This window comes from Danio rerio, chromosome 19, assembly GCF_052040795.2.
Source record: "Danio rerio strain M-AB ecotype USA chromosome 19, GRCz13ab, whole genome shotgun sequence".
NCBI classification, from domain to species: domain Eukaryota; kingdom Metazoa; phylum Chordata; class Actinopteri; order Cypriniformes; family Danionidae; genus Danio; species Danio rerio.
This window is the reverse complement of record NC_141039.2, coordinates 4594854-4610096: the sequence shown is the minus strand read 5'-3', so window position 1 is coordinate 4610096 and position 15243 is coordinate 4594854. Positions and strand designations below refer to the sequence as shown.

At 31.4% G+C, this 15243-nt stretch overlaps 1 protein-coding gene across 8 annotated transcripts in view; it reads right to left on the bottom strand.

The window, feature by feature from the left end:
* trappc9 (trafficking protein particle complex subunit 9) overlaps window positions 1-15243 on the bottom strand; it is a 303088-nt gene that overhangs the window by 250548 nt on the left and 37297 nt on the right. For all 8 annotated transcript variants that reach the window (XM_088651464.1, XM_088651465.1, XM_087295234.2 and 5 more), the window contains 2 exons: window positions 3348-3474; window positions 759-904 (listed from right to left, as the gene is read on the bottom strand). In XM_088651464.1, the coding sequence (XP_088507590.1) occupies window positions 759-904; window positions 3348-3474 (273 nt within the window). The remainder of the gene's footprint in view (window positions 1-758; window positions 905-3347; window positions 3475-15243) is intronic.

Below are 15243 nucleotides of genomic sequence, written 5' to 3'. Positions count from 1 at the left end.
CACGCGGACACCCTATATGTTGACAAAAATCTTCTTTTCATTAAACAATATGAAAAAATATATACAGAGGGGCTAATAGTTCTGACTTTAACTATGTCTGTACCGTAATATAAAGATAATATATCACTTCAAACTATTAAAAATCTCCATAAAAGTCACTTTTTCCAAACCTTTAACATCAAAAGTTGTCATAAATTCAAAAGAATAAATAAACAAAAAGCAAAAAACATTAAAAACAGATAAGTTTACAGATATAATTCCCGTCTACCTGAATGCCATTTCCTGTACTTCACATATTATGCAAATAAGATACTAGTTTTAGCAAGCGATGCCTTCGCTGTAGCAGCTAATCATTAAAGTTAGTGTTTTTAAACATGCCAGCGACTGGACGTTCCTTCCATAGTGTCTGTAATGTGGCAAACAAAGTGCTCTGCTATTTGCCTTAATAAATCTATAAATAATACAGCTAGGAGCCGTGTGATGCTGCTTCTGAGCTCCAGAAAACACTTCAACTCTTTTCCAACCGCCTCCGACTGCCAACAGGGAAAGAGACAACTTAATGACGGCTCCTGTCATAAACAGCGATCTAGCAGAAGCACAATGGTGTGTGTTTCGCTTTTAGATGTTGTTTTTAAACCGTAATTAAGATCCCAAGCAAAGCCCGTCAGAGCAATAAACAGAGCGTGAGGTTAAAACTCAAAAGATTGTGCTAATATACTGTAATTAAAGCCTCAGATGAGGACAACGATAACCCTCACCGATCTTCTTGGAGCGCTCGTCCCCTCTGCTGTGCACGGTGATGGGAGAGTAGATGAATGGACTGGCGGTGGACATTCCCTGTGCCAAAAGGCCTTTCACCTTGTGAGGGCGCAGGCCTACTGGAAGGTTAAGCAGAGACACTGATCTGAAATCAATCACAGAAAGAAAATACAGATTAAGTTAGTGTGTCGAGTAAGCAGGAAGAGCCTGATAAAGTCTCTTATTTGCACTTATGGCTGGTTTATACTTCTGCGTTGAGTGATCAGAGTGACCCACGGCACCTGCCTTGAGTGTGGCTGTGTATTTATACTTCTGCATGCTGTTTGTGTTGCTCTGCAATAGCACTTCTGAAACGCTAGCTGGCATTGAGGTTTTTATGTTCCACTGTGTCCAGTTTCTTTGCTGGTGTTTTGTTTCTTCTAAACGCTACCTTAATGTACGAGTGGCTAAAACTCGCTAATTCAGAGGCAGGAAACGATGTTCTGGTAGCAAGACATTGAATGTTAACGACACATGGAGAGGGAGAAAAAAAATAGGATAAAGCAATATTATTTATTAGAATTAACTCAATATTATTATTATTATTATTATTATTATTATTATTATTAAAATTGCTGCATTATTATATTTTTTTAAAAATCTCTAAAATGCTAATGGATAGATGTTACTTATTACTAAAATGTATTTATTATTTATTACTTGATTAATTACTATTTATTTGTACTATTGTTGTTGTTGAATTGATATATTTTAAATTATTTATTATAAATACTATTGTCTTATGTAATACTTTTTATAACTAATTTTTATTACTACTTATTATTTATTTATTATTATCTATTATTGTTACTTTTATTGCTGATGTTTCTGAATTGTTATATTAAAAAAACTAAAAGCAATCATAAAACAATATTATTTATTATTAAAATATATTAATTTAATATATATATATATTACTTTATTATTAATTATTGCTATTTATTTTTATTACCATTTTGAAATCTTAAAACGCTATCAATAAATATGATTTATCATAATTACCTATTTTATTATTTATTACTTTATTATTATTTATTATTATCTATTTTTTGATAAAATCTTTAAAATGCTATCAGAAAAAATATATAATTTTTATATTTATTATAATTTTTTTATTTTATTATTTATTACTTTTTTAAATTTATTAATATTTGTTATTATTATGTATTTATAATTATGTTTTATTGGAATAATTATTATTATTAACAAGTAATAATAATAGTAGTATTTTATTTATGATTTTTGCATAGGTTTGTTTACATAAAAACCCAATTGTAATAATCTTTATTATTATTATTATTATTATTATTATTAATAGCAGTTTTTGAAGCAATATGACTATTACATACACAAAAATTAATTATGAATAATAAGAGTAAAACACAACAACAATAATAATAATAATAATAATAATAATAATATACAATATTGCTACTATTTTTAATTATTAATAATAAAAAATAATAATATTTAGTTAGTTATTAATATTATTAGTTATTATAAATGTATTACCTATTTATAAAAAAATTAAAATATATAATAATATAGATAAATTATATTTACTTTAATAATAATAACTTTATTATTATTATTATTAGTAGTAGTAGTAGTAGTAGTAGTAAATTATCTGTTCATTTTTTTATTAACAATAATAATAATAATAATAATAATAAAAAGATGAAATCTTAAATAATAAAACGTGATGAAGATCAGGAGAAATGCAGCTAGCCTGAAGTTTTACAATTAAACATCCCTTCAAGAATAAATTAAGAAATTTGAAAAAAAAAAAAAAAAAAGCAAGCTTTCAGAGATGAGTGTTCAGAGAAACGGCGACTTCAATCAAGTGAGCGTGTTGAGCTTCTCCCACTGCTGGGATTATGAAGTACATCTGTTAAACACATTTACGGGCCCTCACTGAACATCCGCAGCTTCCTTGGGACAGATGAAAAGGATATGTGAAGTTTTGTACTTTCCATAAAAACGTTTAATTTGAGGCAAGAATAAAACAAATGAAAGAACCAAATTTTCATTTGCATTCAGCTTTATGAGTTCACAGGCCAATCAAACTTCACAAATGTTTTGAAGAAAAGTTAGGAGTCATTGTTCAGACACTGAGCTGTGGAAATACACACTCAGACTTTGAGGGTCAAATCTATTTGTCTATTTTGTATAAGGTTAATGATTAATAAATTAATTGATTATTAATTTCAACGACAATTCATCAAGGTGTGGAAAACGACATCCCTAACTCTATATAACTGTATATTTATATATGTAAATTGTCTAATTCATTTATATAAATAGCTGAAAGCAAAATCAGCCACTTTCGTTTCTAAAAATCATATTCAGAGTAGAAAATAATCATATAACCCTACAATAAGTGATTTTGATGGAAGGGATGTGCATAATAGCGCTATATAAAAGCGCTTTAAATGTAAGGAATTATTATCATCATTATTATTATTATTATTATTATTATTATTATTATTATTATTATTATTATTATATGACCTGTTTAGAAAATAGTGGTCTCGTGAAGTTTTTTTTACCTGACGATGGGCAGTTTGGTGAAAGGAACAGGGGGAAGTTTGAGTCCGTCAGGAAGGCTGATCACCTCCATTCCTCCTGGACACTTTGACGTGTAGTTCTCCAAGCTCTGGGTCACTTCTTTTTTCTCTGTGGAGCGAGAGAAAGAGAAAAGACAATAAGCATTAGTATTTTTGTGACAGCCAGAAACGTGGGTGGGGAGCAGTTTAAAAGGAAAGACACAACTGACAAAAATAAAAATAAAATAAAATAAAATAAAATAAAATAAAATAAAATAAAATAAAATAAAATAAAATAAAATAAAATAAAATAAAATAAAATAAAATAAAATAAAATAAATACATTTGGATTCATGCATCGCACATCGATGGATTTGCTCTTCAGTGTTTTGACTTTTAGCAGTGAAAATTAAACCACACTAAACTGAACTGAACTAAACTTACAATTGACTATAATCTTCTATTTTAGGCTTAATTAAATTAAATAAAAATGTTAGTCATCAAAATAAAATAAAATAAAATATTTTTAATGAAATAAAAATCATTAGTAAAAAACTGATAAAATAAAATAAAGATAAGAATATGAAATGGTAAAATAAAATAAAACGATATTAAAATATGAAACAAAAAATATTAAAATAAAATGAATAAAATTAAAGTCAGCCATGAATATAAAACAAATAAAATTACATAAAATTAAATAAAATATATAATAAAATTGAATCAGTATAAAACAAAAAAATATATAATAAAAAAGGAAAAATATAAAATAATAAAATGACAGCCATGAGAATAAAACTAAAAATAAAAAAACACTTATGCAAAAAATATGTATTAAATTATATGAAATGGCAAAAGTAAATTACAAATAAAAATCGTAAAACATGCTATTAAAATGTTTAAAAGATAAAACCTTGATGCATTATGTTTACTATTTTTAGTATGCATTGCTTATTAAAACAGTTATAGAAATAAAATAAAATATAAAAATGAAAAAATAACAATTAAATTTAATTAAAATATAAAATAATAAAATAAAATAAAATATCATAAAACTAATAAAACAACATAAATAAAAATAAAAATAAGAAAATATAATAAATAATATTAAAATATTAAATAATTCAATAAAATATGAAATCAGTATAAAACGAATAAAATAAAAAAATAGGTTAAATTAAATTTAAAAAATAAAATAAAATGATTAAGACAGTCAACAGTATAAAATCTATAAAACAAATAATCTAAAAAGATTATGAAAACTATCAAAAAATCATGTAAAAAAATTTGTCTAATAAATTAAACAAAAAAACTAAGTAAAATGAAAGAAAATAAACTATCGATCAAAGTCATATTATGAATAATCAAAGTCATATTATGAATAAAATGAAATAAAATAACATTAAAATATTAAATAAACTAATAAAACAAATATATTTTAAATATATACCAAAATATAAAACAAAAAACAATGAAGCAAAATAAAAATTTATACAATTAATTACATGAAATGTAACCAAGTAAAATACATAAAAAAATCAAATATATTCAAAATAAAAATGTTAAATAAAAAAGGTGAAGCCTTGATGCATTTTGAGTGCTATAAGCATTCCTTAATAAAACGGATAGTTATGGCACTAAAAACTGATTCAAATGTCTAACAAACAAAATTAGCATTCCTGAGGTGTTTTCTTTTTCCTTCTTTCTTAAAAGCCAGCCCACACCTCATAAATCAGCAGATTATCAATGTATCTAAAGTGAACCGCGAGTCCCAAGGGTGAAATTACCCACAATCCTCTCTCTCACAGGCCTCTGGTCCAGAGCGAGATATAAATTTAACAAGGCAAATAATGTGCGCGTCCATACATCATGAGGACAGAGTCTATTTTAAGCTCTGTTTGCACAGGTGAGCAGCGTATTGACTTACTGCTCTGTCTATAAAAATGTTTACGGCCTCGGTCTGCCATCAATTCACACCTCACAGGCTTTCCCATAAAACCAATGATCCTGGAGCAGTTTCAATCCAATCCAAACACTCTGAAAAAAAAAAACCTGCCCTAGTGAGCAACAGGCTCGATATAGTACATGTTAGAGACTAGAGGCAAATAGTAAATAGTCAAATTAATATTGATCATTGAAAACGTATTTATTTATTTATTTATAATAATAATAATAATAATAATAATAATAATAATAATATATTATCACCATTGTTATTAGTATTATTGTGTTGTTGTTGTTGTTGTTGTTGTTGTTGTTGTTGTTGTTGTTGTTGTTGTTGTTGTTGTTGTTGTTGTTGTTGCATTCTACAAACGCAAAATGAAATTACTATTTTATTATTTATACTTTGTTTTTATACTTTATTCATTCATTCATTTTCTCTTCAGCTGAGTCTCTTTATTAATCTGGGGTTGCCAGAGTGGATTGAACTGCCAACTTATCCAGGATTTGTTTTACACAGCGGATGCCCTTCCAGCTGCAACCCATGCAGGGCTTAATTTGTGCCGAAACACGCCGGATCCGGATCCTCTGAAATCTGAACCGGCACCTCATTTTACAATTAGAAGTATCGCTGTAAAACAGCCAAGAGGAGAGGACAAGTCACACCAGCAGGTCATATGCTGTGAGAGAGAGTGCGAGAGAGAGAGAATTTGAGTACTGTCATTCTCTCAAACGCAGTGAAACAGGGGCTTCTGCTGTAAGTGTCAGTGAAATACTGATGCAGCAAACACACACGCAGCAAAATTGTGCACAGTTTCTGAGTTTTAAGTAGTTAGAGCGTTGTAAATATTCACGCTCGCCTCCTTCGCCATAGCGAGACGAATGACGTCAGTACATAATAACCGGTTATGATTATTACTGAACCAATACCGAATTGTCCACGTCTGCATCGCGGTGCACTGAAGAAACAATTAATTTTGTTATTACCCCAAATAATAACCAGATGCAGCTGATCATTTTAAAAATAGTAGGAAAAAATGCCTGAAAATAGAGTAGATTTGTCTTTAAATTGAGACTTTTTGCACTTTGATTCAGCTCGATGCACTTACAAACTCTTAAACCACACAGCTGAGATCTAAATAAAAAATATTCATTGAACTTACTCCATTTTTTGAAGGTATACTGTAACTGCTCGCAAGGTATTTATATGGGCTGAATTCAAACAAACTAATTATATTTAGTAATGTACAACATCATTTGTTTAAATTCAGCCCATAAAAATAGTTTGCAACCAGTTATACCTCCAAAAAATGGAGCATATCCAATGAATCCTTTTTGACATTGTATTTAATAGTTGTTCTCAAAATGTGTTGTTGGTTCGACAGCGCTGAAAGAGACCTGTGTGCATCTCTGGGCCTCTGTTGGATAGAATCACTACCTACAATTAGGTTATATAACACAAATCTCTGAAAAAAACAAAAAACTAAAGCGAGTCTGTGTACTTGGAGAATTTTCAAACTGGCTGTGTCTATTTAGAGAAAGCTATGAGCCAAAATCAGAACAAGGAAACAAAATAAATCTCGCTTTTTTCATATTCATCCATGGCGACTATCATCAGAACTTAAAGGGGTAGTTCACACAAAAATAGAAGATTTGATGTTTAAGTAAAAGTTCACATGAAGCAAGAAACTATGTCATTTTACTACACTTGTCACAAATCTTTTAGTCAGTTCAAAGCTGGGAAACACTAAAGGCAGAGAGACCTGTTCACACTTTTACATATTTTTGTAAACAGCGGCAACTCCACCTCCACGACCCGATGTAAGCAGAGAGTTAAAGTAATGGCAGTCAAAGGGCAAAAGTTCAGCAAAAACGCTAGACTCACCCGCAGTCGCCCACGTCTCCATTATGCATAGAAAATCCAAACCTTTAGAAAGTAAATAATCCTTGATGATAAAAGTTCGACAATGATCTGGTGATCAACAGGCCGAACCCGACAGGCGCTTGTTCATCAGTAACCCGAGGAGCCCGTGCAACGTACCGCAGAGGATGAAAGAAGCAACGAGGCAGGTCTGAGCCCAAGACCAGTACCAGACAATCGTGAACTGGCTTCGTAAAGTGTCGGGAGAGATACTGGTAACAAATAACTCCAGGCCCACTGAGGGAAACTGTAGATCTGAGAGAGATCTTCAGTCTCAACAGCCTCCCAGCTCGCTTGCCACGGCAACGGTGGCATTTCCGGGGATGAGATACATGGAAAAGGTGAGCAGAGACTCCCGATGGTAACAGTAATGGAGGTATAGATTTATGTCTATCTTCTGGATTATGGACCAGATGCGTGGCAGATGGACGAAGATCCAATGGCGATTTTACATCAGCAGAGAGTTAACATGTTGACTAAAATGCACTAAAACAAATAAAAATGGGTAGGGACAGATGGCAAGCCAAACACACGGGCGCCATGGTATTATTATTATTATTATTATTATTATTATTATTATTATTATTATTATTATTATTATTATTATAACTGTTATTATTATTGTTACTTTATAATATTATTATTATTATATTATATTATTATTATTATTTTATTATTATTATAACTGTTATTATTATTGTTACTTTATATTATTATTATTATCATCATCATCATCATTTTTATTATTATTATTTTTGTTGTTGTTATAATTATTATTATTAACAGTAATAATCTTAAAAAATTTAAATAATAATATTTTAACATTTTAATTACATTATTTTATTCACATTTTACAAAATCTGCAAATTATGTCATTTAATTACACTTCACTTGTTGCAAATAGTTTATTTTTTGTCTATTTTTAATTTATTTTGAACAACGTTGAAAACTGGTAACCATTGACTTGCATAGTGCTTGTCATTTCTACGAAGGAAGTCAATGGTTACAGGTTTCAGTACAAATGAAACTGGTTTAGCTAGCTCACATTGCTAGTTTTGTGGTGAACAATTCATCTCTGCATGTCATTCAGACATAAATAAATGCTGCGTCCCAATTCGCATACTATCTACCCTAAATAGTATGCGAAAATAGAATTCATATGTCCCAAACCATAGTACTGTATGTTGAAAAGAGTATGCCAAAGGTTCCCGTATGGTTTACAATTTCCGGTAAAAATTCGAAGTGTAAGAGCGTCCATACTCTAACAGCTAATATTGCCCAAAAAACATTACACGTTGGATGTGAAACTGATTAGAACTACAAATGTGGGTGAAAATTGTTAACAAACTACAAAAATGGCAGACACGCGAGACCAACAGTCAAGCAAAGAGGCTTCGTAAAGTTGTTTGAATGACTGTTAATCAATATCTAACCAACTGCAGCAGAATTAAACCGCATTTTCCATGCTATATTTCATCTGCAGCAACAATGTGAATTTATATCAAGATAAATAACTAAGCAACATAGCCATCCGTTAATGAGGAAGTAGTATGTCCCAAAGTAAATGCGAATGGTGATGCAGCAATGGTTTCCCCTTGTAATCTTTAATTGAAATCTGAAAATGCAGATCCTGCTGGTTTCCAGTTAAATTCTTAGATTACGTCAGTCTGAGGTTTTGGGCGGGGCTAACATACTTAACCACGCCCCTCCAACTGTCAATTTTGTCAGCAAACAGAAATGGTGAGGAGGAGGAGGAGTCTGTTAGATTGCAATAACTCTCCCCAACCCCTTTTCCAGATCTTTCTGAATGAAATGCCTACTTTACTACATCCAATCAGCTCGCAGTACAGAGAAAAACAAGCCACGCCCACTGCTTTCTCATTTAATATTCAGTTTCTCTAAGAACTGCATCACAATATGGGGGAAAAAAACGATTGCAGCTTCTGGTTCCAGCGGACTTCAATGTAAAAACCCTCATCTAAACCTCATATTGTAAAAGCACTATAGAAATAAACATGAATTGAATTGAATAAATAGTTTAGAGTCTCATTTTTGATGCTAACTTTGTTTTGTGGACTTCCAATCTATTCCTCCTGGCTGCACTGCTGTGAACAGCCATTTTCAGAGTCAGTTTTTCGGTTTGTCGTCTCCGCCCTGCTCATTTTTATTTTTTTTCCTCAACAGTTGTTGTTGTCTGCATTTCTGCTTCTCTGCTGGACTTTTGTCAGCATGTTGCGTGTTTGCTGGGTAATTTGATGGCAGTGGACTTCAGTGGTCTTCTTCTACATTATTCATCATTTCTGTGAGCGCGGGTTTCTCTTTATATGCCGTCAGCAGACTTCACTTCAGCCTCAGTTCATCTCTTCTGACAGACGCTCGATTTTAAGCTCCTCACTCTCGCATTTACAGTTTTTTTTTTTTTGCTGTCGAGTCGATGACATTTTTTTATTTTCTCTTTCCTTTTTTGCTGTAGTAAAATGTTGTGGAAGCAATCAGGGAGTTGTTAGTTTGATGATTTAATTGGTTGATTGATTTGTTTGTTTATTTTATTTGTAATTAAAGGCTAATTACAAATTATTGCAGTGGTTTGTATGCATCTGATTTGTTTTTTAAAGATTTAAAAAAATCTTGTTTATTTTGTATTTTTTTATTTGCATATGTTTTAATACCGTTCATACTTACAGTAGAAGCCAGAATTATTATTCCTCTTGTTAAATTGTAAGTTTTACCCCAAATTTCTGATTAATGAAGCAATTTTTGACACATTCCGATACATAACAGTTTTAATAACTATAATATAATTATTACTAAACTATAACTTTTATATAACAATAATAACATCTAATCTGATTTATTTGATCTTATTTATATATTGCACAGTAGGGTTAATCCTTTTCCTATCAACTTTATATATTTTATCTTTTTAAATGTTGGATTTTGAAATATAAAAAAAAAAATACATAAATTAATTTTTTTGTGTTTTACAAGTTTTCTCTGCTTTATTACATTATTTTTTACATTATTACATTATTACATTGGATTTATTACAATCTGTTTTCTTTTGATTTTGTAATAATTTTACAAGTATTTATTGATTTTATTTTATTTAAATGGACATTTGTTTCGTCTTCTATCTATCTATTTATTATTATTATTATTATTATTATTATTATTATTATTATTATTATTATTATTATCTTTTCAGTTTAAAACGTGTTACAAATGTAATTTATTTTTTTATATTATTGACAACTTTTCAGTTTGCATGCTTTATCTATTTATTTATTTATTTATTTATTTACTCACTTATTAATTTTAATCTATCTAATTCTAATAAAAAAAGATAAATAAAGATAAGAAAAAAATACAAATAAAATTAGATCAAACAAAATAAAACAAAAAAAAGAAAAAGAAAAATTAAGAAAAACAAAGCAAAACAAAACAAAATAAAGGTGTCACGGTGACACAGTGGGAAGCACGATCCCCTCACAGCAAGAAAGTCGCTGGTTGGAGCCTAGGTTGGGTCAGTTGGCATTTCTGTGTGGAGTTTGCATGTTCTCCCTGTGTTGGTGTGGGTTTCCTCCAGGTGCTTCGGTTTACCCCACAAGTCCAAACACATGCACTATAGGTAAGTCGGGCTAGAGTTTCCGTAGTGCATGAGTGTGAATGAGTGTGTATGGATGTTTCCCAGTGATGGGTTGCAGCTGGAAGGGCATCCGCTGCGTAAAACATATGCTGGATAAGTTGGGGGTTCATTCCGCTGTGACGACCCCAGATTAATAAAGGGACTAAGCCAAAAAGAAAATGAATAAATGAATGAAAACAGAGATAAAATAAAATAAAAATTGTAGATTAAAATACCTATACTCAAAATTTTACTCTGGTAAATAACTTACGCTTTATCATAAATAAAAAAAAAAAAGATTTAAACAGAAACTTAATAAAATAAGCTATATTGAAATATGTAAAAATAAATAAAAACAATATAACAGCATAAAATGACTAAAACAGTCTAATATTTCACCAATAATAATATTAATAACATATTAATTTACATATATAAACAAAACCAATTCCATTTTTTAGAAATACTCAAATACCATAGAAAGAAAAAAAACACCAATAACAAACACTAATAATGATTTTTTTTTAAATATGTAGTTTTTAATATTGATAGTGGCTGCCAGCATAATTAATGCAGTTTTCTAAAGATTTCGACATTGCTAATGCACTAAAATGAACCATGTTTTACTACATTACTTCATTTTGGTGTTTGCTAGGGCATTGCTATCATCTTGAAATCCTTCTAAGTACATTTGCTCTGCAGTTGTCATCAATCCCAATAGTTTTGCATGGCTTGACAAAGAGCAGTGAATATAGTGAATGCATTGGGCAGGTACATCATCCCCAAAATCCATTTCAAATTGGTGGCCCTTGTTTCTGTCACAAACGTCTCTGCTCTCGCTTAATATTTCAGGGACAAGAGTGCTTTTAGCAGGAGCCAGAAAGTGAGAAAGAGCTTGTTTAGTGTGTGTGTGTGTGTGTTTGTGTGTATGTAGGACTTGTAAAGGTTGCGAGTGTGTTTGTTTAAAGCTGTATGAGAGTGGGATTCGCTCAGGGCCACAGAGACCAGCGGTACAAATAGTCTGAACACACACTTTCATTTATTCACACAAACCCCCCCCCCCCCCCCCCCCCCCCCCCCCCCCCCACACACACACACACACACACAAAAAAACACACACACACACACACACACACACACACACACACACACACACCCATATATTTCACTGCCTATGGGTGAATTTTATTGTCCATGTAAAGAGACAAGTACTAAAAACATTTAGCGGGATTTTACCTGGATCACTGCTTGCTCAGATAATTTTAGTAGATTTAGGACTTATAATTTACTAATACTTTGTTTATTTTTTAATTTTATTAATAATTTTTCATAATTTTTTAATTTAATTTCATTTTATTTTATATTTTCTTTATTTTATTTTACTCTTTTATTATTATTTATTTGATCATATTTAATTAATTTTTTTATTTATTACTTTGAATTTTATTATTTTTATTTATTTATCTATTTTTATTATTTTATTTATTTATTTTTTAAATATTATTTCTTTATTTCATTTCATTACATTTTATTTAACATTTTACTTTTATTTTATTTGACTTTTTATTTTATTTAAAAATATATTTTTTATAATTTAAAAAAAAATTTATTTTATTTTATTTTTATTCTTTAATATAATTTTATTTATTTATTTATTTATTTTTACCCTGAATCACTGCTTGCTCAGACTTTTTTTTTCACATTTTTAGAGCGTTTAGTGCTATTTGCATCCTAAAATTGTGACATTAATTTTAATACTATAGAGACAACAAAGTACATATTTTCCCAAATTACTCATTACCACAACACAAACAAATCCAATTTAATATACATTTCTCATTCATTACATTGACATCTCAGAATATGCAGATTTATATATATTCAATTTCAGTATATTTGCGCTGTCATACAGAAAAATACTGAACTGAAAAATCACAATTGAAAAACAAATATTATTTAATAATAAATACAAAAAAATCACTTTTATAACTTAAAAAATATATATTTAAAAAATATATAAAAATTTATGTTAGTGTTAAAAACAGGCTTCATTATTGTATTTATTTATTTTTTGTTTGATTTTGAAGCACTGATGAGAGTTTGCATATCTACTTCTACAAAATCTCTATAGACAAGTCAAATAATTGTTGCATTATAATCACATTTACAGACAAAAAATGACATTACTGTTTTTAATTTCTCCCAAATGTTTTTAACATCTTAACACCTTACAGCAGAATTTACAGCAGATCTAAACTAAGCAATAATATAATTCACATTTAAAGCATCAGACTGTCACTAAAAGCCAGAGTTTTCATCAGATAACACCTTGTCTGGTCATTTAGACTCATCCATTCACAAAACGTGCTACTCACTTCTAAATAAAACCAAATTAGCACATCAGACAACTGAGCGAAGCTGAAAATGAATGTCTGTGTTGCAATTTACACCTTTCCTCCGGTGAGAATTTCTCGAGCGTGTCGCCAGCTCTCGAAATCAAGCTCTTTATTTGGCTTTTTTCACAAACGCTGCTGAAAATAGCATCCGAAACGCAAACCACAAATAGACGATTTCACAAGCCCTGCTGACACGTGAGCACCGGCGAATCAAACCTGACAAAATACTAATTAAATGCAAAAAAATGGCTTCCTTTTCTCTTCATCTGCTTTCTCAGAGCTCTTGACAGTAAACTTACTCAGGGCTGCACAAAATACCGAAAATATAGTGATATCGCGATAATAGTATGCAATATCCGCATCACAGAGAAGTAGAATTCATTTATGTGCCAAGCATTTGTGTGCTGCACGCAGAGGTTGTTTATCCAAATCTGACCAATGAGACATTGGCTCTCATTAGGTTAGCGTCAGAGCTCGTTAGCCCAATTCAGCATTATTTGCTATTTAGCAACGAGTCAGAGCGCGAGAGCAAAAACAATTCAAGTAGGAATCTACTTATCAACATCTTTTCTCAAATATTTGCAAACAATATTTGCAAATATTTGCAAAGAGTATCAGACATATTTGCATGAGTGAAGAGTATCAGACATATTTGCATGAGTGAATCCCTGCGTGGTGAGTGACGATTAAGACCGATTTATACTTCAGTCTCGACAACGTGCAAGGTATGCGCCATGGGTCACGCCGATCACTTGACACAGAAGCATAAACCAGGCTTTACTGGATGGGAAGCGCCGGTGTACAGCCATTTCCAGATCTCTCCAGAGATGTTCAATAGGATTTAGCTCTGGGCTCTGGCTGGGCCACTCAAGGACATTTGCCGTTGTTGTGAAGCCTCTCCACTGATATTTTGGCGATGTGCTTTGGGTCATTGTCCTGCTGGAAGATGAACCGTCGCCCCAGTCTGAGGTCAAGAGCATTCTGTAGCAGGTTTTCATTCAGGATGTCTCTGTACATTGCTGCACTCCTCTTTCCCTCTATCCTGACTTGTCTTCCAGTTCTTGTTGCTGAAAAACATCCCCACAACATGATGCTGCCACCACCGTGCTTAACTAAAGGGATGTTATTAGCCTGGTGATGAGCGCTGCCTACTTTTCTCTAAACGTAACGCCTGGCATTTACTCCAAAGAGTTTAATTTAGTCTCATCAGACCAGAGAATTTGGTTTCCTATGGTCTGAGAGTTCTCCAGGGAGTGGCTTTCGTCTGGCCACTCTACCATACAGGCCTGGTTGGTGGATTGCTGCACAGATGGTTGTCCTTCTTTAAGATTCTCCTCTCTCCACAGAAGAACGCTGGAGCTCAGACAGAGTGACCATAAGGTTATTGATCACCTTCCTGACTAAGGCCCTTCTCCCCCGATCACTAAGCCTAGATGTCTGGCCAGTTCTAGAAAGAGTCCTGGTGGTTCCAAACATCTTCCATTTACGGATGACGGAGGTCACTGTGCTCATTGGAACTTTCAGAGCAGCAGAAATTTTTCTGTAACCTTCCCAAACCTTGTGCCTCGAGACAATCCTGTCTCGGAGGTCTACAGACAATTCCTCTGTCTTCATGCTTGGTTTGTGCTTTGACATGCACTGTCAACCCTGGGACCTTATATAGACAGGTGTATTTTTTCAAATCATGTCCAGTCAACTGAATTTACCACAGGTTAATGCCAATTAAGCTGCTGAAACATCTCAAGAGCGATCAGTGGAAACAGAATGTACCTGAGCTCAACTAAGAGCTTCCTGGCAAAGTGATTTTTCAGCTTTTTTATTTTTAATAAATTTGTAACAATTTCAACAAATCTTTTTTAACATTGTCATCATGGGGTATTGTGTGTAGAATTTTGAGGAAATAAATTAGTTTAACCCATTTTGGAATTAGGCTGTGACATAACAAATGTGTGAAAAGTAAAACGCTATGAATACTTTCCTTTTACATTGTAGGTAAGAACTAAAATACAAATGTAA